The sequence below is a fragment of the Saccopteryx leptura genome, chromosome 2, assembly GCF_036850995.1.
Source record: "Saccopteryx leptura isolate mSacLep1 chromosome 2, mSacLep1_pri_phased_curated, whole genome shotgun sequence".
NCBI lineage: Eukaryota > Metazoa > Chordata > Mammalia > Chiroptera > Emballonuridae > Saccopteryx > Saccopteryx leptura.
This window is the reverse complement of record NC_089504.1, coordinates 57,265,640-57,293,180: the sequence shown is the minus strand read 5'-3', so window position 1 is coordinate 57,293,180 and position 27,541 is coordinate 57,265,640. Positions and strand designations below refer to the sequence as shown.

Genomic DNA, 27,541 nt, shown 5'->3' with positions numbered 1-27,541 from the left:
AGGATTTTTTTTTTTTTTTACTTTAAGCCTTTTTTCAGCTTTAACCCTTTGCTTCACTCCTGTCTTCAGTCATCTGCAAACACTTCATCTTTACTCTGCAGCTGCTATATTGAACTGTTGTATTGTATGAAACTAAACTTTGTCCTCATAAAGTAATGTTGATTGTTGTAGTGAAATGACCTTTCATCCCATTATTTCACACATACAGTTATGCACTGTGGAATATTACCCTTGTGACCTGGGTAGTGATCTGTCCCTGTCTAGTCCTCTCTTCATTCAGAATATTGTTAAATTTTTCTTGATTTTACCCTGACCGGGTAGGTCAGTTGGTTAGAGCGTCATTCCATTATGCCAAGGTTGCGGATTCAGTCCCCATCAGGGCACATACAAGATTCAACCAATGAATACTTATTAAAAAGTGGAACAACAAATTGATGTTTCTGTCTGTCTAAAAAATCAAATTCTAAAAATTAAAAAAAAATTTTTTTCATGTTTCTATCCCATTGAAAAATACCTATTGTGGATTCTTGCCATTACTACATAAAATTTACTTAAACACTGCTTTCCCTTAGACTGTCTTTCACAGTTTTCAAAATCTTGTTTCACTCGTTCCAGCTCATCCCCCTAACCTCCCCAACACTCCTTCATGGCCACTCTGTAACTCTACCGACCTTGTCTATTCTTATTTATTATTGCTCCCATCCTTTGTTCTTTCTTGCTTTATTCCCTGATGGCAACATAGTATAGTAGAAAAAACTTAGACTTTGGTGCCAAAATCATGGTACCACCTAATACCTGTGATCTTAGGTAACTTCACTTCTGAGCTTTAGTAAAGAGCAAAGTGTTAACTTTTAGGATTGTTGTATTGTATTGTATTGTGGGTTTTTTTTTCTTTTACCTATTAATCTGATCTCCCAGTTAAGTTCCTTAAGGGAACAGACTGTTTATAAATAATATTAGTAATAAGAGAAACAACTCATAGGTATCAGTCAGTTATGGGGCAGGCAATATATTCTAAGTGTGTTACATAGTTTATATCTTCATCACAGCCATATAGTAAGGGTACTATTTTGATCTTCAAGTTTTCCATGAGACTGAAGCTAGAAGAGTAACTTGTCCAATTATGCTGCTCATTAGTGGCAAGGAGCAAATTTAGATCCATCCTGTGACTCCAGATTCTATACCACTAGCACTAGCATTACCTACAATATGCTGGGCACATAATATATCTTAATAAATACATTTTGATCCGGAATGGTTGCATGAAATGATTGTTTAATCTAGAAGCTAGCAGTTTATACATCTGGGTAGCATTGCTAAATAGCCCATAAAACAGCAGGAGACCTAGAATTAGGGCTCAATTCTTGTGTATAACTTTTAATTTCTACATCATTGTACATTTCATACAGTTTAAAGCTGATGGAACAGGATGCTTGCAACCTTGAAGAGGAAGAACGAAAAGCAAGTACCAGAATCAAAGAAATAAATGTTCAAAAAGCAAAACTTGTTACTGAATTAACAAACCTAATAAAGGTAAGGCTTTTTTTTTTTTTTTTTTTGTATCTTTCTGAAGTTGGAAATGGGGAGGCAGCCACCGGGATCCACCTGGCACGCCCACCAGGGGGCAACGCTTTGCCCATCTGGGGCGTTGCTTCGTTGCAACCAGAGCCGTTCTAGCGCCTGAGGGCATTTTTAAAATTTTAGTCAAATTTTTTATAGTAGATAAGACAAGGTAGTAAAATCTTATTGAGCAATTTTTATCAATAGTAGCAGCTTGCTCTGTGATTTGACATTTTTTATTATAGGTTAATAAATTGGTTAAAAGCACTCATTAGGCTAAATTATTTTATTACAGATGACTCAGTAAATACACAGGAAGACTTTTAAAAATTCTCTTATAGTAGTTACAAAAATAACAAAATTATTAGTCACATTAGAAGAGAAATTCTTTTATGGTTTATATGTATCTTTTATTGTATTTTTCGTAATTGTAAAACAAACCTACGGATTTTTGCTCCTAGATTTGCACTTCTTTGCATATACAAAAAGTAGATCTAATTCTTCAAATTACTACCGTAATCTCTGAAAAGAACAAATTAAAATCAGATTATATGGCTGCAGCATCACAACTACGTCTCAAAGAGGTAAATTTTTTTTATTTTGGGGTTCTAGCCTCAGACCTATTTGAAAACAATACATACCATTATTTGCAGTATGTAGTTTGTGTTTAATTTACAGATTTAATGCATTCTGCTGATAAGGAAGCAATATTTTAATACTTTATTACTACTGTTTCATCAAATACAAAATATATGGTATAATAAAAAAAGAGAAATCAGAATATCTGACATAGTCAATTGGAAACTAATGTTTTCTATCTGCTTTCTTATTAACTTATAAATTACAGTCATTACTAATACCAAGAAGCAACTAATACTTTTGATTGCAGTCTGTACATTTCATAGAGTGTACTGCAGATGAGTTCTAATCAACACTAAGAGTGTTAGTGTATAAGTCTTGGCAGTTTTATCTTCTGTAACTACCTGTGAAATGATGATAAATATTGAAATACTGTGCAGGGAGGAAATGTGATATACTAAGTTGATAAAACACAAAGAAAAACTGGCAACAAAATGGTAGTGATCTGGCAATTGGTAGTTTTTGAGTGTCAAATCTTTTCTCAAAAATTAAACAGCAGAGGTCCCCAAACTTTTTACACAGGGAGCCAGTTCACTGTCCCTCAGACCATTTGAGGGCTGGACTATAAAAAAAAACTATGAACAAATCCCTATGCACACTGCACATATCTTATTTTAAAGTAAAAAAACAAAATGGGAACAAATACAATATTTAAAAGAAAGAACAAGTAAATTTAAATCAACAAACTGACCAGTATTTCAATGGTAACTATGGGCTTGCTTTTGGCTAATGAGATGGTGAATGTGCTCCTCTCATCACCAATGAAAGAAGTGCCCCTTCTGGAAGTGCGGCAGGGGCCGCATGCGGCCCGTGGGCTGTAGTTTGGGGACCCCTGTTGAACAGCAACTAGTAAAACATCAAGAAACCCATGGACAACATATACTACAAAACTAAGTTATAGGGTATCCCTGTTGGTGTTCTGCAGTGTATTCTCACCAGCAAGACTGCCCTTACTTCAGACACCAGCGGCAAGTTCAGGGGTCCTCAGGCCACCTGCACTTCTGGCCAACTGGCTACAAATTGGAGTGGTCCCATGACCTCAGGTTCAATAGTTCTCTAGAATAACTCTTAGAACTCAAGAAAATGCCATATTTACGATCATAGTTTTATTAGGAAGGAGACAAATCACTACTAGTCAAATGAGACATATAAGGTGAGACAAACACAGCAATAGCTAAATGAAACTAGTGAATCTAACTTTGTTTTGACTTAGCAATATAACCTTACATAGAAAAAGTATTCTAATTGACTTTAAAACACAGAAATTTGATATTAAGGGCAAAAATAACTGCAAAAACGATCTTCTATTTTTAGTTATATTGTTAATAATAATATTTGTACTATTGTATTATTTCGAAAATCCCACATTATAGGATAAAGCAAATAAAGGATTATGTTAATGTCATTAGGATTTTCAGCAAATAGAGATTCAGATATAAAACAAAGGAGCATTAAAAACCTTGAAATATTTCATTTAAATTAATGAACTCAGTTGTATTTTCTATAAAAGAAAAAAAAAGCCCTCAACCTGTCTATTGGAAAGACTCAAATTTTGGCTTCAAAATACTATTTGCTACTAAAATCTGCCACTGGAGAAATAGCTGATTCCCAAGCAGGGAAAAGAAACATAAGATTAACCTCAATTATATTGTAATACCAGAAAGCAAATGACTTGACTCAGGAGCTAACATGAAGATGTTAGCTGACCACAGATGAAGTGATAATAGATTGAAACACATCAAAATATTTTAATGTATGAATTCATGATGATAATTTAAAAAAAATATTGATCGTCTTTGGAGGGTATTTGGGGAACCAGCTCATTTTGAAAAATAGCAAAGGAAGAATCTAGCATTTTCCAGACCAGGTGGTGGCGTAATGGATAGAGCATTGGCCTAGGATGCTGAGTTCCAGGCTTGAAAAACTAAAGTCTCGGCCCTGGCCGGTTGGCTTAGTGGTAGAGCGTCGGCCTGGCGTGCGGGGGACCCGGGTTCAATTCCCGGCCAGGGCACATAGGAGAAGCGCCCATTTGCTTCTCCACCCCTCCCCTCCTTCCTCTCTGTCTCTCTCTTCCCCTCCCGCAGCCAAGGCTCCATTGGAGCAAGGATGGCCCGGGCGCTGGGGATGGCTCCTTGGCCTCTGCCCCAGGCGCTAGAGTGGCTCTGGTCGCCGCAGAGCGACACCCCCGGAGGGGCAGAGCATCGCCCCCTGGTGGGCAGAGCATCGCCCCCTGGTGGGCGTGCCGGGATCCCGGTCGGGCACATGCGGGAGTCTGTCTGACTGTCTCTCCCCGTTTCCAGCTTCGGAAAAATACAAAAAACAACCACAAACAAAACAAAACAAACAAACAAAAATAACTGAAGTCTCTGGCTGGAGCACAGACTCATCCAGCTTGAACAAGGGGTCACTGGCTTGGCTTGACACCCCCCTCCCCCGTTAAGGCACATTATGAGAAAGCAATCCAATGAACAACTAAGATTCTACAACTATGAGTTGATGCTTCTCATCTCTCTCTATTCCTGTCTGTCTCTCTCACTCTCGCTGGAAAAAAAAGTAAAAAGAATCAAATCTAGCATTTATCCTTCCTTTCCTATGTGAACTGTTATTTAGGATAAACAGAAAATGATGAGTGGAAGTTTCTCTTTACCAAAGTAAATTATGAAAGGAAAATTCTGTATATAGAAGTAATTCAGATAAATGCAAAAGGAACTGTCATATTTAGAATTTTTTCACTTTATAGCTGCTGATGAACCAGCAGATCACAGTAGCTGCTAACATCACAAAAAAGATAGCCCGAGCCTGACCAGGCGGTGGCACAGTGAACAGAGCGTCAGCCTGGGATGCAGAGGACATAGGTGCGAAACCCTGAGAGGTCGCCGCTTGAGCACAGGCTCATCCAGCTGGAGTGCGGGGTCACTGGCTTGAGCATGGGATCATAGACATGACCCCATGGTTGCTGGCTTAAAGCCCAAGGTCGCTGGCTTGAGTCCAAAGGTCACTGGCTTGAGCAAGGGGTCACTTGCTCTGCTGGAGCCCCCAGTCAAGGCACATATGAGAAAGCAATCAATGAACAACTAAGGTGCTACAATGAGGAATTGATGCTTCTGATCTCCCTTCCTATCTGTCTGTCCCTATCTGTCCCTCTCTCTGTCTCTGTCACACATACACACAAAAAAGGATAGTCTGATATTTATGTGTAACTCAGACAAAATCGGGTGCGTTCAGGGTGATATGGCCATAGACAATGTATCCTGATGAAAGGACTCAACACCACCTGTGAAAAATTAAATTGCAATCTGATTAAGCCTCTAGAACAGGGTTTCTCAACCTCAGCACTATCAACACTTTGGGCTGGGTAATTCTTTTGGGGGGCTTTTTTTATGTATTACAGGTGTTTAGCAGTATCCCTTGTCTCTACTTGCTGGGGGCCAATAGTACACCTTCCAGACCGCAGTTATGACAACTACAAATGTCCCTAAACATTGCCACAAGTACCCTGGGGAGCAGAAATGCCCCCTTTCAGAACCATTGCTATAAAACTAGCAGTTTCCAGGATATACAGTGAAATAGCCAGCTTACAGGATATAAATTCAATATATAGAAATCGATTGTGGCTCCACATATTAGCAACAAATAATTGGAAATTGAAATTTAAAAAGTAATACTGTATATAATTGCATCAGAAATGTGAAAGGGACGTATTTATAAGACCTGTACATTGACAACTATAGAACTTTGCTGACAGAAGTTAAAATAGGACTTAAGTAAATGGAGAGGTTGATTGCATTCATAGATCCAAGATCACATGTGCAAATGTCAGTTCAAACCCCAAATCTGTAGATTCATTAAAATTTCCAGCAGGGTTTTGGTTTTAAGAAAAGGGCAGCCTGACCAGTGGTGGTGCAGTAAATTTAGCGTTAGCCTGGGATGCTAAACCCCCAAGGTCGCTGGCTTGAGCGTGGGGTTGCTGGCTTGAGTATGGGATCTTCAACTTGATCCCAAGGGCACTGGCTTGAGCCCAAAGGTTGCTGGCTTGAGTAAGGTGTCACTGGCTCAGTTTGAGCCCCCTGGTTAAGGCACATATGAGAAGCAATCAGTAAACAACTAAAGTGTGCTTCTTCTCATCTCTCCCTTACAGTTTCTCTCTCTCCAAAAAAAAGAAAAGAAAATGGCAAACATTCTAAAATGAAATGGACTTGGGGTCATCAAACTTTTTATAAAAACCGCCCACTTTTGCAGTGCTGGTCAACCTGGTCCCTATCGTGTAACCAAACAGCGCCGTGATTGGCCCATAATGAAAGCTGGAACGCCCACTAGTGGGCGGTAGGGACCAGGTCTACCAGCACTGCAAAAATGGACGGTTTTTATAAAAAGTTTGACTACCCTTGGGAGCTTCGGCTGGCATATGGATGTCCCAGGTTTAATTACTGGTCAGGGCACAAAGGAGAAGCAACCATCTGCTTCTCAGTCCCCATCCCTCCTGCTCCCCCATCTCTCCTTTCTGTCCACCCACAGCCTGTGGCTTGATTGGTTCAAGGGATAGCTCCCTTGGAGCACAATAGCCTCAAGCACTAAATATAGCTCTGCACTCAAGCAATTGGGGTTGCTGGGTGGTTGCCGGGTGGATCCCCATCAGGACACATGTGGCAGCCTGCCTCACTATCTCCCCTCCTGTCACCTTAACAAAAATAAAAATAAAGACTTATTATAAAGCTACAGTAATGAAGAAATTAATGTATTGCTGTAAAAATAAACATATGGGTCAATGGAACAGAAAGAGAATCCAGAAATAAATTCACATATATAGTCAATTGTTTTGTAAAGATACCATGGTAACTCAAAGGAGAAAGAATAACCTAACAAATAGTGCTGGAACAATTGAATAGTCATTTGAAAAATAGGAACCACAACCCTTACCTCATAACATATATATACAAATGAGTCATAGACTTCAGTGTAAGAACTAAAGCTATAAACCTTCTTGAAAAAAACATAAGAGAAAATCTTAGTGATCTTAGATTTAGAAAAATAGAACATAAAAGGAATCAGAGGTTGTACTTTATCAAAATGTAAAACTTGCTCTTCAATATATGCTGTTAAGAAAAGGTAGACTACTATTTGGGAAAATATATTTTACAAAACGTACACCTGACAAAGGACTCGTATCTAGACGAGCTATTTTTGTGGGCCAAATCTAACCTAAGGTCTGTTTCTGTCAAGTTCCCTACAAGCCAAAAATAGTTTTGGCATTTTTAAAGGGTTAAAACAGAAGACTGTGACAACCTGTATGTGGGCCTCAAAACCTAAAATACTTACTGGCCCTGTATAGAAACGTTTACTAACTCTGGATGAGTACCATAAAAAAGAACACTTACAGTTTCAATACAAAGAAGACAACCCAATCCAAAAAAATGGGCAAAAGATTTAAGTATACTTTTCACTAAAGAAAGTGTACAGATAGTAAATAAGCACATGAAAAGATTCATGCCTTGCCCGGGCAACTCAGAGGGCCATCCAGAAATAATTTTTTTTAAAAAGTCAGTAAATTAAAATAAAGGTGTTTTTTTTTTAAGATTCTCAATCTTAATACAGTCAGTAGGAAGTGTGAATTAAAGCCATAATAATGAGCTACCACCACAAACCCACTATAGAATGACTTAAAAATTTATTTTTTAATTGAGAGGCAGGGAGGCAGAGACAGACTCCTGCATGCTCCCCAACGGGAATCCACCTGGCAAACCCCTTACCAGGCAATGCTCTGCCCAGCTGGGCCACAGCTCTGTAGTCTGGCAACCAAGCTATTTTAGTGCCTGAGGCAAAGGCCATGAAGCTGTCCTCAGTGCCCGAGGCCAACTTGGCTTGAACCATTCAAACCTGGTTGCGGGAGAGGAAGAGAGAGTGAGATAGAGAGGGGTAGAGGGATAGAGAAGCAAATGGTCGCTTCTTCTGTGTGCCCTGACTGGGAATAGAACTCAGGACTTCCACATGCCAGCCAACGCTCTACCACTGAGCCAACAGGCCAGGGCCATATGACTCAGTGCCAAAGTGTTGGTGAGGATGTGGAACAATTGGAACTCAGATGAATTACTAGTAGAAACTTAAAGTGTACAATCAGTTTGTGAAACCATTTGAGACATTCTTGCATGCTAAACATACACCTGCTGTGTAATCCAGCCAATAGAAATGACAGCATGTGTCCATGAAAGACTGGTACATGAATGTGTAGCAGTTTCTTTGTAGTAGCTAAAAACTGCCTGACCAGGCAGTGGTGCAGTGGATAGAGCATCGGACTGGGATGCGGAAGGACCCAGGTTCGAGACCCCCGAGGTCACCAGCTTGAGTGTGGGCTCATCTGACTTGAGCAAAAAAATAAAAATAAAAAGCTCACCACCGAGTAACCCCTGGCTCGAGCAAGGGGTTTCTCGGTCTGCTGAAGGCCCGCGGTCAAGGCACATATGCGAAAGCAATCAATGAACAACTAAGGTCTCACAACAAAAAACTGATAATTGGTGCTTCTCATCTCTCTCCATTCCTGTCTGTCCCTATCTATTCCTCTCTCTCTCTGTCCCTGTAAAAAAATTAAAAAACAAAACAAAACTACAAACAAATGTCCAGCAGCAGTTAAATGAGTAAACAAATTACAGTATATCCACAGTGGACTATTACTCAGCCATAAAAAGAAACAAATTACTAATAAACACAACATGGTGAGTCTCAATTATGCTGAGTGAAAAAACCAGACCCAAAAAACTGATTCCATGTATATAAAATTCTACTAACTACAGATTGCCTAGTGACAGATATAAACCAGTGCTTGCCTGGGGAGGGAACAGTGGGATGGATTACAGGTGTCACAAAGCTGCTGAAGGTGATAGATATGTTCTCTATCGTGGTGGTGATGCTTCAGCTGATGTGGTATATACAGTATTTGTCAAAATTCTTCAAGTTGTAAACTTTTAAAATGTGCAGTTTATTCACCAGTCACACCTCAGAATGAAAACAATTTTAAGAAAAACACATTAGGATTTCTATCATTTGTTTCATTGAGATCTTTTATTTATGTATCACACACACACACACACACACATACATACATACATACATACATACATATTTTGTGTTTTTGTGTGTGACAGAGAGAGGGACAGATAGGGACAGACAGGAGGGAGAGATGAGAAGCATCAGTTCTTTGTTGCAGCACCTTAGTTGTTCATTGACTACTTTCTCATATGTGCGTTTACTGGGGGGCTACAGCAGAATGAGTGACCCCTTGCTCAAGCCAGTGAGCCCATGCTCAAGCCGGCAATCTCGGGATTTCAAACCTGGTCCTCAGCGTCCCAGCCCCACGCTCTATCCACTGTATCACTGCCTGGTAAGGTGAGGTTTTTTATACTTTTAAGTATGAAATTTTAATCATATATAGTACAGAAGGAGTAACATAGTATCCCTGTGTCTATTATTCCTGTTAAACATGTTAATTACACTTAGCCACATTTGTTGCAGGGTTTTAAAACTTTTCATGTATTCTAAGTCCCCATGCATTCTTCTACTTGCTCTGGCAGTGATCTTATATGTGATTCACTTTACATTTAACTTTTCACAGACATACTTGTTTTGTAAAAGTGAACTTTTGGTAGTATCTTTTTGTAGAAAGTCATGAGAGGATAGGGTTTAGGAAATTTAGAAATAGGACTGCACAGATGAGTGGAAGATTCTGTGAAAGTGGAATAGGAGCTTCATTATTCTGAGGCCAGCTTCTCTGAACTCTGTGGCTTCCTGAAAAAAAGCTTATGGCTAGACGAAACTGTAAAAAAAGAAACAAGAATTTTGTTAGTGAATAAGAATCTTAGAGTAGGCAAGCACAAACACAGCTAGTCAAAGGGAGGTCAAGATCAGGCTTGTTGTGCTAGCATTAGCAGTCAGAGGCTTGGAAGATGGGAAAGTTCCTTCCAAAAGAGGGGGTGGGAACGTAGGAATAACAGTAGTCATTCTGAATACAAGGTGGGACAAAAGTAGATTAACAGTTCGTATGGCAAATAATATAGTAATTAATAATAATATAGGAATAAACTGCCTGACCAGGCCGTGGTGCAGTGAATGGAATGTCAAACTGGGATGCAGAGGACCCAGGTTCAAAACCCTGAGGTGGCCAGCTTAAACGCAGGCTCACCAGCTTGAGTGTGGGGTTGCTTGCTGGAGTGTGGGGTCATAGACATGACCTCATGCTCGCTAGCTTGAGCCCAGAGATCGCTGGCTTGAAGCACAAGGTTGCTGGGTCACTCAGTCTGCTGTAGCCCCCCGGTCAAGGCACATATGAGAAAGCAATCAGTGAACAACTAAGGTGCCGCAACTATGAGTTGATGCTTCTCATCTCTCTCCCTTCCTGTCTGTCCCTATCTGTTCTCTCTCTGACTCTCTTTCTCTGTCTCTATCAAAAAAGAAAAAGAATAAACTGTTTGCATACTCAACTGTAAACCTATTTTTGCCACACCCTGTATAGAGAAGGGATATAGCAAAAAATTTCTTGGGAGGAGGTTTTGTTTTCAATCTTTGACTCACTAATTTTTTTACAAAGATGACCACATTATACTATCCAGAGAAATAACCTAAATAGCTTTTTGTCCTTCTAGATTTTGTTACCTGGAAATAATACCCACTCAGTTCTCCACCTCTTCCCCGCCCCCCACTTCCACACACACCCCAATTAGGTTTTTCCTTACTAATCTTACATGATCCGATCCTTGAGTTTATTTAGTCTTTCCTCGGCAATATTTTCACTGTTCTATTTCCCTTTTTCATATGTTGACTTGAAAATTATTGTGTTTTTTATTTATAATTGTACCAACCCTGCTGTAAGGTTCCTTTATCTTTTTTGTAGTGTAGACTTGATAAATTTGTTGCTGACTGACCACAATTACTAACCACACATTTTAGCCAGGAATGATAGACAAAGGTTAGGAGGGTAGGTGTATGGTAGTTCACTCTCTCTTTTACTTGTTCTTTTTTTCTTCTCATGTTTGCTGTCATTTACCAATGCATGTTTTTATCCTCCTTCTTGCTGTCCTACTTCATTTGAAACAAGAGAAATCTTTTTTTTTTCCTACTAGTCCCTTGGGGCACATAGCAGATTCCACTAAGAAACCATTATTACCACTTCTGGATTTGTCCTTTACTCTGATCATGGAAACAAGTTCACAAAAGAAGAAGGACACAATTTCAGGAGGGATTGTCATCCTTGAGGGAACTTAGTATAGCTAACCACCACCCTCAAGTCTGATACTTGCCAAATTGTTGGAAAGTAAATAGGGAAACAGGGTTCCAGACCTATGAAACATCCCCAGAGAAAGGCAAAGGGTTGTGAGTCTTTGTGTGGTAATGTGTTACTACCTTCTGGAATATTTTAAAGACAGGTTAGTAAGGTGACTGCATGTGAATCCAGATATACCCATCAGTCCACCTATCTGATTTTTTGCCTGGGGCAAGTTTTCTAACCACTCCAAGTCTATTATCTTTAGCCAGAAGTGTTATATTACCTACCTAACTTGCAGGGATATTGTAATATTCACTTTAATAATAAATATTAAGGTACTTAGTGTGCTGCCTATGATAAAGCCAGTATTTCCTTTAAAAGTATGTATTTATGTCATGATCAATATAGTTAAAAGAATTGGAAATTTAGTTTGTTTATCCTAATAATAAAGTGAGAAATTCTGTGCTTTCATCTAATGTTCTCTCCTCTGCCTACCCTGCTTAGCATTCTCCCAGCAAGAAAAAAAAAATTCAGAGGAGACATTGTTAAAATGGGGGAGATTACATAACAAGTAAAGTCTATTATTGCCATTACTTCATTGTTTACTATTAGATTGATTGAAACAGAACTAGTTATCTTATATATTAAAAAACCAGTTAAGACCACAGTTTGACACAAAAAAAGAATGAGTAAATACTTCTCAAGTTTATAAATTATGTCGTCTATCTTGTACATGTTAAAATTTATAGGTAACATTTGAATTGGGACTATTAAAATGAAATTTAGTGCTTGTATTTATATTAAAGGAAAATTGAGAAATGTGCTAACAACTAGTATTTTAGTAAAAGTTTGTATATTTATAACTTAATTTGGTTCCTTTCATATAGAAAGTAGCTTTCACTCTGACTCGTGTTTTAGTAAGTTGTTAAATAATTCCTGTTAAATAATTTCATGTGTGCATGTTAATAAATTCTCTGAACAGTTCTGATTTTTTCCACTAGAGGGCCCTCTTAGAGAACTTTTTCCTTGTTTAATGTCATTTCTGTACACCTTTTCGTGACAATTGAATTTTCTCAAAAAGAGAAAAGATAACACTAATTTCTCTTAGAATATAAATCTACAAACATACTTTCTGAGATATTGTTGGGGTATATTTTGTAAAGTTGCTCTTTTCTCCTCTTATGTCTTACATAGATGAAATATTTCTGTTGTCTATTAACTGCTAAAAGCTAGACTGGCTGCAGAAATGTATATAAAGCCCTTTTCGCTACCTAACTTTACAACATTATCTTACATAATTGTATACTGCCTTTCTTTCCACTCTTTACACCCCACACCCAAATCTCAACAACAGTTACAGTGGTAGTTGTGAGGGGGCAGATGCTATTTGAAGAAGTATGTCCCAAAAGAATATAGATTTTTTTTCTGGAAGATATTTTAGTAGACACGTGCCAACAAACAAAGAAATTATTGAATGAGACTTTGTCCTCCTAAGCACAGAGCCCCAAATATTCAACTCAAGGATATTTATTTCCTGTAATTTTTTTTTATTTTATTTTTCCATTGATTTGAGAGAGGAAAGGGGTGGGGGGTAAGGGTGGGAGAGAGAAAGAGGAGCATCAAGTCATTGTTCCACTTAGTTTTTCTGTTTAGTTATGCACCCATTGGTTGCTTCTTGCATGTAACCCTGATCAGGGACTGAATCTGTGACCTCAGCTCACTGGGACAACAGTCTATCCACTGAGAAACCCAGCCAAAGCCTCTTTCCCATAATGTCTTAACACTTCATTTAGCAAAGTCCAGAGGAATAGGAAGCAGAAATAGAAGACGTTAGGAGGGTTTGGTTTTTTTCTAGCTGTCCCTTGTATATTTTCCTGAGAGTGATGGGCCCTAGAGCAGAGTAGGAGTGGCTGGGAGTCTTTAGCACTTTCTTTTATTTCTCTTGGAGTGTAGGGAGTGAAGAATTTATTCAAGGAAACCATAATACTGATTAGTGTAAAATCTTGCTTGTTTTCTTTTTGTTTTTTTGTTTTGTTTTTACGAGAGAAACAGAGACAGATAGGAATGGAGAGAGATGGGAAGCATCAACTTATAGTTGTGGCACTTTAGTTATTCATGGATTGCTTTCTCATATGTGACTTGACCAGGGTCTTCAGCCGAGCCAGTGACCCCTTGCATAAGCCAGCAACCTTTGGGGTGAAGCCAGTGACCGTATTATCATATCTATGATCCCATGCTCAAGCCATTGACCATGCACTCAAGCTCGTTACCATGTGTTCAAGCCAGTGACCTCAGTATTTGAACCTGGGTCCTCAGCATCCCAGGTCGATGCTCTATCCAATGTGCCACTATCAGGCAGCTTGCTTGTTTTTTTTGTTTTTTGTTTTTTTGCTGTTGTTTTTTTGCTTGTATTTTTAATTCAGTCCAGTATATACCCTTTGACTTTTCATAACATTTGTCTTGGTTTAGTTTATTTTCTGTTAAATTAATATGCATAAAAACCACCCAAGGACCTTGTTGATAATACAGATATTCAAGCCTCAGCGACAGAGAATTTAATGGAGTAGATCTTGTTGGGGTATCAATACTGTTTAACAATCTTCATTACCACTTTTACCCGGGTGGTTTTTTTATGCAAACCAAAGTTGAAGGTTTAATGGAAAGAACAAACTAGACCTATCTTCTTTCTCAGAAACCTGCTCACCTGCTGTTTCCATAACCTTAAACGAGTTTCTTAATACTCTTGACTCAGGAGTCTTGAGTAACATCTAGAAAAGGAGAAAATATATTTCTTTTGGATTGTTAGGAGGGTTAGATTAATTAACATGTATGATAGTGGTTGTAACAAAGGTTGGCCCACAGAAAGCATTTCCTGATGCCCTCTCCCATTACACATGAAATTTGGCTCTTGCCTACCTGTCACTCCTGTCACTCTGATCTTTTACATCCTTACCTCTACTCTATATAAGTTAGATCTTGTTGTATAAATAAGTAGGTTTTTGAGGCTTCCGTGCCTTTACCTGTGTAATCACCTGTCCTGGTAATGCCTTCTGCTGCTTTCTTTTTAATAATTTATTCTCCAGTAAGGTTATTTACTTGCCATAGCTTCTGTGACCACTTTAACATTTCTACATCCCCTAACCCCACCAAACACTTTCTTTTGCTTGTCTCTGTTCAGTCTTCTCCCACTGAGAGGCATTGTGCTATAATGAAAAGAGCTTGAGTTCTGTAAGCAGACATAGGAATGAATCCTGACAGCCTCTAACTAGGTGTGAGTTTGGACAAATTGTTTTCAGTCCTCTCAGTGCTTTCTTTTTTCTTGAAATGTACAGTTAGGACAATATTACTGTCCCATGTTGTGAATAATATGTGTGAAGCACGTAGCACATAAGCTTTCAGTAAATAATTGCTCTTTCTTTTTATGATGATTTTATGTATCTTTCCCATTACTCATCTTTCTATGCTCAATGCATAATAAAAACTGACATTTAGCCTGACCAGGTGGTGGCACAGTGGACAGAGTGTCGACTTGGGACGCTGAGAACCCAGGTTCGAAACCCCAAGGTCGCCAGTCTGAGCACAGGCTCACCAGCTTGAGTGCAGGGTCCCCGACTTAAGCGTGGAATCATAAACATGACCCCATAGTTGCTGGCTTGAAGTTCAAGGATGCTGTCTTGAGCAAGAGGTCACAGGCTCGGCTGAAGACCCCTGATCAATACTGTATATTTCAGATTTTATTAGATTAAAATTATATGTAGCTAAATTAAACTGTTTAAGTTCAAATTTAACCTTCGCAGTAAAAGCAGTCATGACTTGAGATAACGGTTTTGAGATGATTTACTTATCACAATTAAAATTTAGTAATTTGATATGTCATAATGTGATAGTTTAATAAAATAGCTTTCTGACAAATTTTCAAAGTATTTTTTTTTCTTGTAATAGCAACAGTTAATTGATTTGGATGAAAGTAGACAGAGATTATTGCAGAAATGCAAGGAACTTATGAGGCGTGCTAAGCAAGTATGTAACCTGGGTGTGGAGCAGACCATTCCTCGAGAGTATCAGACAGTAAGTATAAGAGGTATATAATGCCACAGGTTAACATAATCTGTAAGCTTAACGTGTTAGGCATTGTAATGGGCCATAAAAAATGTGATGTGCCATAAAACTAGATGTTTTCCCAGTTTTAAACTGAATATATAATTATGCTGAACAGATTTTTTCTACTCAAACTTGTAGTAATCAGTCATGTTATTTAATGCTGAAGTTATTAAAACGGTATACCTTGCAGAAATACTAATTCCTTAACATTCATTCTTCCAGTAAAGGATTTTTCCCTCCAAGCCACCTTTTTAGGGGTAGGGTCAGGACATATGAGATGTAGTTTTTCATGAACTATCATGTCAGTAATTGGTATGTAAGAAACAATAAGTAGCCTGGCCTGTGGTGGCACAGTAGATAAAGCATCGACCTGGAATGCTGATGTTGCTGGTTTGAAACCCAGGGTTTGCCTGGTCAAGGCACATATGGGAGTTGAGGCTTCCTGCTCCTCCCCCCTCCCCTCTCTAAAACAAATAAATAGATTAAAATAAAATTTTCTTTTTATATAGTAAGTAGAGGTGATATTTAGAAAAACGGGCAATGTGAAAATGTTTTCCTGGATGTTAGGGTTTTTATTTGGAGTTTAATGTGAGCTGAATCTTTAGGGCCAACTTGTTGGTAAGTTCAGGAGACAAGAGTCTTTTTTCTTTCCATTATCTTTTTTTATGCTGATATGTCATTCAGTTAGTAAAATGAGGAAATTTTGCCCTTTAGTCTAAGCTTCACCATTAATTATATAGCCCTGTGACCCTAAACTTGATCTGACAGGTAAAGATAATACCATGTCTACATATCTGTTCTCTCAGAATAATACCACAATGAGAAAAGGAATGGGAAATAAATTTTAAAATATTTATGTTTTTTCATAGTTTCAGAGTTATCTATTTCAATAATGAAATATCTACAAAGGATATAAATAGAACTGTAAAAAAATTAATTTGAATTATAATTTTTAAATCCTCAAAGATTTTACTCTAACAGTGGTTTGCAAACTCATTAGTGAAAGAACAAAATATCAACAGTACAACGATTGAAATTTCTTTTGAGAGCCAAATTTTTTAAACTTAAACTATATAGGTAGGTACATTCGTTATCGAGGTAGCGCCTGCACGTGGTATTTTGTGGAAGAGCCATACTCAGGAGCCAAAAAGCCGCATGTGGCTCGTGAGCCGCAGTTTACCAACCAGGGCTCTAGGATATCAGAAATAGAAACCACAGAGAATAGATCTGACTAGGTTCATAGTTGGAAATTAGTGGCTTTTAAAGGCAAATTGAGGAGCTGTTGTTTCTAAAACTTTGCTAGAATGTCTCCAAAATACACTGGGTTATCATAAAATAAGTAATAATTTAATATCTATACTAATTTTTTTTCAGAAAGTGGTATGATTCTATCCTTGATAAATCATACTGTTTTTGAAAGGAATAAGATAATTTATATGTTCATTAAAAAGTGTGTGTGTGTGTCAGATACACTTCCTTTTCTACTGAAATTTATATTCTAGTCTGAACCATGGGGTAGACAAAAAACAAATCAAAAAGCCAATAGACAATGTCGGGTAGCAAGAAAAGTAAGGTAAGAGGACAGAATGTCAAGGAAGGTTCCTTTGAGAAGATACTATTTTAGGTGAGTCCCGAGTAAAAAAGAAGAAATCAGTCAAGTGAAGATTTGATGAAAAAGTATCCCAGGCAGTGAAAGTGGCTCATACAAAGCCCCTGGCAAGGAAGAATATTTGGCATCTTTCAGAGTAACAGGAATCTCAGGGGGGCCAAAAAATGATGGTATAATAAGCAGGAAGGAAGGCAAAGTGAGGTCATGTATGTCATCATAGATCATAGGAGAAGTTTGGGTTTTATTTTGAAATGAAATCCACTGGAGGATTTTAAACATAGGAATGATGTGACTACCGGAAATATCAGGGGGAACATTTTATAAAGTATATGATTGTCTAACCACTCTGCTGTACACCTGAAACCAATACAACATAATAGTGAAAGTAAACTTGAATTGAAAAATAATTTTTTTAATAAGATACGAACTTCAAAGAACTTTCTCATCCCATCAGAATTGACAGAGTTTTTTGTTGGTATTACTTAATCTTAAAATATTCATTGAAAAAAGAAATAAAAGAGAATTCCTAACTACTATATGGAGAATAGTTAGAGAAGCAAGGAAACCATTGAGATTATTTCTTTGGACCAGACAAGAAATTCTAGTGGCATGGGTTAGAAAGGAAACACTGGAAAGGAAGAAGTTTATAGATTTGAGTATCATTTAAAGACAGCCAGCAGGGTATGCTAATAGATTTGAGGTGACGGATTAGAGAGAGAACCCCTAAGTTTTGCCATGTACTGAAATGATGATTGAAGAGAGAAATACGTTTGCTCAGATTGGTGGAGAAGGTGGGTAAAATGAAGATTTCTGTTTTACCATCTTAAATTTAAGATGCCTTTGAGAGTCAAGTGAAGATAGTAAATAAGTGTTGGGCACATGGATTCAAACATCAGTGGACAGATTTAGTAAAATATACGTGACAAATACCTGAAGTCCTGTAGAAGTTAACTGCTTTCTAAAAGGTTAAAAAATACTTAAGATATTAGATTATGGTAATGCTGTCAGTATCTTTTTCAGAAGTTCAATATTCATTTTGTACCTTGTAGTATATGAACTTTGCAGGTTGTGCTGGCAAAACTGAACTGCTTACTGCCCTTCATAGGAAAGTTATTTGTTCTAATGTCTCTGTGGCCTGGACTCAACAAATAGCACTGTGGTGAAATTCTGCTGCCAAAGTAATTGGATTCTTAGGATGCTTTTATAAGTACAGTATAAAATTCTAACTTCTTGCTCTCTTCCAATGCCCCACATATTCTGGACCTATTCTACCAATTCAGCAAGTACCCACCATTCCAAAAGGACACAGCTCCTCACCCCTTATGGTATGCAGTGCTCATTCTCTTCTCCCAGCTTCTAGCTCCCTCTGCCTTGCTCTTCCTTAACCTGAAGGCCTAGAGCTGAGTTCTGGCCGTTGCACACTCTTACTCTCATGTAGCTTCCTATAGCATGAACTGATACTTCCTTCTCTAAATTCATAGCCCATCTGATATGTGCTGCTTATTTTAACTCTCAACATCAATACACTGCCTTAAGATATTATCTAGTGTTAAGTATATATATTTTGTTTCTTTTTAGAGTGAAGTGTAAGCTTTTTAGAAGCAAAAAGCCCTGTTTATAGTAACTTTGATTCCTTGTGTGTTAGCATGCTGTTGAACACATAGTAGTAGATCCTTGGCAGAATATTTTTCTATTTGGAATGAACTGTTTTTATTGTACTATTTTAAATGATGGACAATTTTTTCTTCTTTAGGCTTTCCAAGATCTTCCAAACACATTGGATGAAATTGATGCTTTATTAGCTGAAGAAAGATCAAGAGCTTCTTGCTTCACAGGACTGAATCCTACAGTATGATCTTTCCCTATTGCCTACTGCAGCATCACCCCCTACACACACGCACGCACATGCACGTGTGCGCACACTCACACAGTTTCCTCCAGTACTTGCCTCCCACTCTGTACTAGAGTGCTTGGTAATAATAAGCTAGACAGCAGGAACAATGTGCTTTAAATGCCAGATTTCTGAATCTATTAGAATTTTAAATAGATTTTTCCTAAGGAACACTGTGTTCTGTGCCTTTTCTTTATAAAAAGAATTGTTGGGCTAACCTGAAATACTACAGTGTCTTTTTTCAAGAATAAAAAATGGCATTTTCCACATAAGAACATACAAACAATGCAGCATTTTTGCATTTTCAGTTAATGTTTTAATTGATGAACATTTCTGTAATTTTATCCTTTAGTAGATTTATCATAAAGAAATCATTTTTCCATGCCAGGTTGTTGAGGAATACACAAAAAGAGAAGAAGAAATAGAGCAGTTAACGGAGGAGCTCAAGATAAAGAAAGTTGAACTGGATAAATATAGGGAAAGCATTTCACAGGTAATTACTTAATCTTTATATTGTCTTTTTGTCATGTTCTTAGGATTAATCATATGGGAATGTAGAATAATACAAAATGAAATGATATACTTCTAAGAAAAAGTGCAATATATATTGTCATGACTAGATTAATGCTGATATTAAATTTGTTTTATGTAAAGTTGTGTATTAGAATGTAATAACACATTTTAAATTGTATTTTTATATTGCCTTTATTTGTAGGTAAAAGAGAGATGGCTTAATCCTTTAAAAGAGCTGGTAGAAAAAATTAATGAAAAATTCAGCAATTTTTTTAGTTCCATGCAGTGTGCTGGTGAAGTTGATCTCTATACAGAAAATGAGGTAAACTTGCATTTGAAATGTTTCCTGGCAAATAATTTTAATTATATGTACATTGTTTATATACCCTAGAGTTATATATGAAAGTTTTGTTTATTAAAAATGTGTTTAAAGGAAGGAAAGACCACCAGTGGGATTTTGGGATTTTATCAAGGTCGCTTTGTGTGTGTGACATTTGAGATTGGTGACTAATACTTTACTAACTCTTTATACCCAGACTAAGCAGTAGTTATTCAGCTGTGATGAGCAGATGCACTGCATTGCTTTATTTTTTTAACCTTTTTTTTTTTACAGAGACAGAGAGTCAGAGAGAGGGATAGATAGGGACAGACAGACAGGAATGGAGAGATGAGAAGCATCAATCATCAGTTTTTCGTTGCAACATCTTAGTTGTTTATTGATTGCTTTCTCATATGTGCCTTGACCGTGGGCCTTCAGCAGACCGAGTAACCCCTTGCTCGAGCCAGCGACCTTGGGTCCAAGCTGGTGAGCTTTGCTCAAACCAGGTGAGCCTGTGCTTAAGCTGGCGACCTCAGGGTCTTGAACCTGGGTCCTCTGCATCCCAGTTCGACACTATCCACTTCACCACCGCCTGATCAGGCTTTTTTTTTTTTTTTTTAAACATGAGAGGCGAGAAGGCAGAGAGACAGACTCCTGCTAGCACCTTGACCGGGATCCACCAGACAAGCCCTCTATGGGGCAATGCTCTGCCCATCTAGGACATTGCTCCCTTGCTTGGCAACCAAGCTATTTTCGTGCCTGAGACAAGGTCATGGAGCTATCCTCAGTTTCCTGGGGCCAACTTGTTCAAGCCATTTGAGCCATGGCTGCAGGAGGAGAAGAGACAGAGAGAGAGAAGGGGGAGGGTGGAGAAGCAAATGATTGATTTTCCTATATGCCCTGACCAGGGACTTCCACATGCTGGCCCGACACTCTACCACTGAGCCAACTGGCCAGGGGCTTTTGTGAGTGTGTGTGTGAGAGAGAAAGAGACAAGAAAGGAGAGAGAGAGGAGGGTGAGAAGCATCAACTCATAGTTGCTTTCACTTTAGTTGTGCATTGAGCTTTTTGTATGTGCCTTGACTGGGGCCAAGTTAGTGTCCCCTTGCTCAAGCCAGCGACCCCAGGCTCACCAGCCCACACTTAGAGCTAGTGATTTTGGGGTTTTGAACGAGCAACCTTAGCGTTCCTGGTCAGTGCTTTATCCACTGAGCCACCACTGGTCAGGCTGTACTGCATTGCTTTAAAATCTGCCACTGTCAGCCCTGGCCAGTTGGCTCAGTGGTAAAGCGTCGGCCTGGCGTGCAGAAGTCCCGGGTTCGATTCCCGGCCAGGGCACACAGGAGAGGCGCCCATCTGCTTCTCCACCCCTCCCCCTCTCCTTCCTCTCTGTCTCTCTCTTCCCCTCCCGTAGCCGAGGCTCCATTGGAGCAAGGATGGCCCGGGCGCTGGGGATGGCTCCTTGGCCTCTGCCCCAGGCGCTGGAGTGGCTCTGGTCGCGACAGAGCGAGGCTCCGGAGGGGCATAGCATCGCCCCCTGGTGGGCAGAGCATCGCCCCTGGTGGGCGTGCCGGATGGATCCCGGTCGGGCACATGAGGGAGTCTGTCTGACTGTCTCTCCCCGTTTCCAGCTTCAGAAAAATACAAAAAAAAAAAAAAAAAATTGTAATTAAAAAATAAATAAATAAATAAAATCTGCCACTGTCCATGTTGGAAGAGTCATAAATTGGCAAATATAACTGAAATAAAATGTAATAACAATGCTGTTGTTTTGATCAATAAAAATATGTGAATATTTGCTGCTAATTATTGAGCTATGTTTCTGCATTGCAATGGTGGGTAAAATAAAATAACCATTAAAAGTATAAAGAGATAAACTGGAATTTGCTTCAAAATAATGAAAATTACAAGTGAAGTTATAGGTGAAACAAGAATGGTTCAGTATTGATCACAGTTGAGACTAATTTTAGTGTTCTAATTTTGTAGATGTTGACATTTTTCTCTAATTTCTTTTTTAAGAACAAAAGAAATGAAGATAAAAATGCTTTGCCTTCATAATTCAACATTTTGCATTTTAGCTCATATGCAATTTTTACGTCTGTTACATAAATATAAATATAAAGCCAAGGTAGGGCCTTTTTTTCCCTTAGGAACTCTGCCCCATGACTCCATCTATTTAGTATGAAACATAAGGATAGCAAACTTCATTTCACATTTAAGTTCTAGTAAGATCATAGACCCTGCCACAGTAACTGTCATCTACATAGCCTTTGGATTTGTTCACATTAAGGGACATGTTGTAGTAACAGTAATTTATCATGTACTTCCTGTGCTCCAGGCACTGTGTCAGCCACTTTGAAGTTTGTTATCTTGTTTAACCCTCACAACCATTCTATAAAGCAAGTACTTTTATCAACCCAATTTTACAATTAAAGAAACTGAAACTAAAGATCATGAAGCTACCAAGTGGTAAAGCAAAAAATCAAATCCTAGACCTGATTCCAGAGCCTAAGCAATTAATACTGCCTCTTCAGTGGAAGTGGCATAGTTTTTATGGGATGAAAATTTGATCTGAGAGCTTTGTCAAACTCAGAGTAACTACAGGATCATGATCAAGCAAGTAGATGGAAGCCTATGGAACTTGACCTGCCATAGAATTCCCATTCTTTAACCTAAATTCTATTGCATGGTGCTATAACTTTATCATGTGTTCTTTAGTTCTTCTCTGTTTCAGATGGTAACTCGTTACAATAGCAGTAATTTTTAGCCTTTTCAATGCCGTTTTCCTTCCTCACTATGGGCCCAGGAAAATGGACATTCTTGTCTCTTCTCAGCCTCTCCTTGGAATGTTTCTATTCTGGGCTCTCAGTCATGGTTCTTGCACTGCCTTCTTTGGCCAAAGCCTTCAGTGAGATGGAGAAAGCTAAAATGGACAAAGAATGGATGGTAGAGCCAAAAACAAAACTCTAGCAATCAAAGTTGACCTAGTTAAAAATGGTGTAGTTAATAAATTTGTTATGCAATTCAATGTATAAATTTAAAAATTAGACTTTACAAAGCAAAACTTAAAATGTACTGTCATTTATTTGTTCCAAAAAGATTGAAGGTGGCATTTCTAAAATTTAATAGCTGTCAGGATTCTTATATATATTTATGATTAAGATATCTGTATCTTTATAGAAGTTTTTATTGTTAATCTTAGACTTCTGCTGTCCAGTATGGTAGCCAGTAACTGGATATGGCTACTGAGCACGTAAAGGGTGTAAAATGTGCTGTTAAGTGTACAATACACAAATTTTGAAGACTTAGTATGAAAAAAGAATGTAAACTATTATATTAAAATATTTTATATTGATTATATGTTAATGATATTTTGGCTATACTGGATTAAATAAAATATTGAAATTCACATATTTTTAACTTTTTTAATGTGGCTTGCATTATATTTCTTGGACAGTGCTGTCTTAGACCTTACAGCTCTATTCATTAGTTAACCTTTCATAATAACATCATGTATCTCACTTTTCGGGTAAATCTGAGCCTGACTGATCTAGAAATGACTAATGAGAGTAGTAAGTAACCTTTAGAGCAGCCTCATTTGGGGCAAAATTTAAAGAACACTAAGTGTGCTTATATTTTATATATATATACAGAGAGTGAGTCAGAGAGAGGGATAGATAGGGACAGACAGACAGGAATGGAGAGAGATGAGAAGCATCAATCATTAGTTTTTTGTTGCGACACCATAGTTGTTCATTGATTGCTTTCTCATATGTGCCATGACCACCGCGGGCCTTCAGCAAACTGAGTAACCCCTTGCTCGAGCCAGCGACCTTGGGTCCAAGCTGGTGAGCTTTTGCTCAAACCAGATGAGCCCGCACTCAAGCTGGCGACCTCGGGGTCTTGAACCTGGGTTCTCCGCATCCCAGTCCGATGCTCTATCTATTGCGCCACCGCCTGGTCAGGCCTAACAAATATATTTTTAAAGTATGCTTATAGTCTCTGCCTACTTTGTTCTTATCCAGCTATAGAAGCGGGAGAGCTTTTGGACCTATGTAGTGACAGACACCACTGCCTCTCTAGTAGAAAATAGCACAGTATATGCCATTGTATTCTAATGATTTATACCTAGATCTTTAAAACCTAGCAGTTTATTTATTTATTTATTTAAACCTACTCATTTTGGAGCTAGAAATAGGTAGTGTCTTTCTATGACAGGGTTCTTCACTTAGTAATTTCTAAAAACCCTTAGGAAAGCCTACTGAAGAAGGAATAGTATAAAACGAAAAAAAGTTGCTCTTAATCTAAATATTTTTCATTCTGAAATAGATCCTTAGAGACCCACTAAAACTTACAAATAGCAACTAGTTCTTTACTATTTTATTGGTTTACTTTAGACTGTCATAAATTTTAAGTTCTTTATTTATTCAGTCTAAGAGAGAGCAAGCCAGCAAATGAGAGACAGACAGGAAGGGAGAGAGATGAGAAACATCAAGTCTTTCTTGTTGCACTGTAGTTCATTGATTGCTTTCTCGTATGTGCCTTGATGGGGGAGTGGGCTTCAGCCAAGCCAATGACCCCTTGCTCAAACTGGTGGCCTTGGGGTTTTGAACCTGGGTCCTTAGCATCCCAGTGGATGTGCCACCACCTGGTCAGCTTATTCAGTCTATTTTTAAGTAATAGTTTGAAATAACCAGAGAAAAACTCTTATCTTTCATCAACTTTTTAAATGTCTTATAGGAAGACTATGATAAATATGGAATTCGAATTAGAGTCAAATTTCGCAGTAGTACTCAACTGCATGAACTAACTCCTAATCATCAGAGTGGAGGTGAAAGAAGTGTTTCTACAATGTTGTACTTGATGGCACTTCAGGAGCTTAATAGATGCCCATTCCGAGTAGTTGATGAAATCAACCAGGTATAGTGATTATTCTTTTTTTGAGTTTTACCATATCTTGTATCTTATAATAGATTTATTATAAATTATTATTGTCATTGTTTAGGGGATGGACCCAACCAATGAACGCAGAGTGTTTGAAATGGTTGTAAATACTGCTTGTAAAGAAAACACTTCTCAGTACTTTTTTATTACACCAAAGGTAGGTAATAAATAACTTGAAAGTGGCTTAATCATGTAGCAGGTTTGGGCCCAATATGGAATTTTGAGTGGTAGCACTCCCAGAAAAGGAACTAAAAGCATTACAGTAATATTTATACTAAAAGGGACAAGTTCTAGTGACACACTTAATAAGAAACCTCATTATCGGAGAAAGAAATGTAGATGTGGCACTACGTTCTAGAACTGAGATTTCTTCCTGCTTTTGGTACTTACTCCTCCTCGAGAGAAGTTCCTCTTTTAGCACTAAAATGACAGGAGAATGCAAACCTTAGAACTCTGGCCTTTCTCATTTCCCAGGACGGCCTGTCTTTGGCACACTGTGCCCCTCTTTCGTGCCCACTGTCACTGCCCTGGTCCAGAGGAAAACTGGAGTATTCCAACATCTATTCACAGATTATTATAAAAACAGAAGTATCTTTATAGAGAATTTTTTATAAGCTAGAACCATTGCATTGGGAAGTTTTCTTTTGTTACATCTTAATGCTGTCGGTAAATTATAAAACTGATACATTCAAAGATATATTTATTGATGTAATCAGTTTTTTGTTTTTACTAAGTATTCACAGAATTTCATTGGCGAGCCCATCCTAAATTCAGGTGTGTATTGAATAGTGCACTGTCTTGTTCCAGCAGATCGTCTGTGGAATAGCCAGATCTGTTCATACGCTACTGCTCACCAAACACTTTGCCTACAAACCATCCCTCCCATTAGACACTTGTCAGGCTGTGCCTCTCACAGTGGCTGGCCACAGAAGTTGCTTGAGAATCATTTGTGGGAAAATGAGTGAAAGTACCTATTCTAGGAAAATTCTGGAGGACACATTTCTCAGGGTCTTACCAAAGAAATTGTCTGATTCCTTTTGTCATGTGAATATAGCAGGTTCCCTAAGTGTGTTGATCATTTCTTAGCCAAGGCTTCAGCTGTGCTAATTCAGGTAAGGATTACAGTCGGGCAGGCTGTATGTTGAGTTGAGAGCTTCATAAGAGTTTTATTAATATTACAAACAATATATTTATACATATGTAAAGCTGGGAAATGGTGCTTCTTAATACATATAGCATTATATGACAGTTTGTTTTAACACTTACAGCTTTTACAAAGTCTCCCTTACTCTGAAAAGATGACAGTATTGGTTGTCTACAATGGTCCTCATATGCTGGAACCAAAACGATGGAATTTAAAGGCTTTCCTAAGACGGCGGCGCCGCATTACATTCACACAGCCTTCTCAATAAAAGTGAAAGCAGAGAACTTTGGAATTTTTGTTAACTTCTATTTATAAGTATGGCTCAATTTAATAAAATGAGATTCATTAAGACTAAAAGATCAGTTATTTCTGCAAACTTGCTGTTAAATACAAATAGGTTGATGAATAGTGACCATAATAACTTCTTTCTATGGAAATGAAGTTTTTTCCAGGCTTTACTGACTCAAGTCCTTAGCACTCTAACCACAAGTCATTGGGTTCCCATGTTTAAAATACTATTTAGAATCAAAGGTACAGTAGAAGGGGTTATCAGTGACAAGAAGTTTAGGTGACATGGTGACCTTGAGCTTTAATTGCAGGCTAACTTTTCTCTAAAGTCTAAAGATGAATCTAGAGCTCAAGTCATAGTTTTCTCCCAGGGTTATATTTAATTTTTAAAAATTGATACAGAAACATCTAATGTTATGTATAGTAATAATTTGACAGATCTATTCATTCCTTATTTAAAAAGATTACCTTATTACCACTAGAAAATGGAATTTTATGGGTCTTTAAAAAAAGTTTTAAGAAATTTGATACTGTAATTGCATTGGTGTCTCAAAAAGTAAAATAAAAAAAGTACTGGAGTTCAGCCTGACCTGTGGTGGCGCAGTGGATAAAGCGTTGACCTGGAACGCTGAGGTCACCGGTTCAAAACTCCGTGCTTGCCTGGTCAAGGCACATATGGGAGTTGATGCTTCCTGCTCCTCCCTGCTCCTCTCTAAAATGAATAAATAAAATCTTTTTAAAAAGTTAAAAAAAAATGTACTGGGGTTCAAAAATGATAGTGGGACTTCTTTGAAATGCTACACAGTGGCCACTAGATGATGCAAAATGCAACCAAAAAGTAGAAAATAAAATCAAGTGAGAAGGGTTTTTATGTAATAATTCTGTAAAGTGTGTAATTTTGTGTTTTTTTTTAAGTCAGTTGTATTTTACATCTTAAATTTCTAAAGGCATTTTTATAATTATTTTTAGTAAGATTTTTTATTAAAATTTCATATACTGGTTTCTACAGTTTATATTTGAAATTTCTCAGTGTTACGTAAAGAGTGAGGGAAAGCATTGATTTGTTTTAAATCATAATGTTTCTAGAATTTAAGCTTATAGGTCCTTCCTTATAGTGTTGCTCCTACCCCATTGTCTTAAAAAATTTAGTTTAAATTGGGTTTTTTTCAGCATGAAAGAATGAGATGAGAAAGCCATTCATTTATCTCTGAGTTATATCAATTAGTGCCAAACAAATGTTATTCTTTTTAAAAATAAACTTGTAAGATAATGGACTAATCCAA

General features: G+C 37.9%; 1 protein-coding gene across 2 annotated transcripts in view; it reads left to right on the top strand.

The window, feature by feature from the left end:
• The window catches only part of SMC5 (structural maintenance of chromosomes 5), a 98,089-nt gene extending 71,490 nt beyond the window's left edge, over nucleotides 1–26,599 (top strand). Inside the window, exons 16-25 of one of the 2 annotated variants that reach the window (XM_066368008.1) lie at nucleotides 1,410–1,533; nucleotides 2,022–2,144; nucleotides 15,392–15,517; nucleotides 18,440–18,484; nucleotides 18,913–19,008; nucleotides 19,439–19,543; nucleotides 19,766–19,885; nucleotides 24,623–24,802; nucleotides 24,888–24,983; nucleotides 26,095–26,599. In XM_066368008.1, the coding sequence (XP_066224105.1) occupies nucleotides 1,410–1,533; nucleotides 2,022–2,144; nucleotides 15,392–15,517; nucleotides 18,440–18,484; nucleotides 18,913–19,008; nucleotides 19,439–19,543; nucleotides 19,766–19,885; nucleotides 24,623–24,802; nucleotides 24,888–24,983; nucleotides 26,095–26,238 (1,159 nt within the window). In that variant the 3' untranslated portion in view covers nucleotides 26,239–26,599. The remainder of the gene's footprint in view (nucleotides 1–1,409; nucleotides 1,534–2,021; nucleotides 2,145–15,391; nucleotides 15,518–18,439; nucleotides 18,485–18,912; nucleotides 19,009–19,438; nucleotides 19,544–19,765; nucleotides 19,886–24,622; nucleotides 24,803–24,887; nucleotides 24,984–26,094) is intronic. The other variant, XM_066368009.1, reaches the window with a different exon arrangement.
• Nucleotides 26,600–27,541: the final 942 nt, after the last annotated feature.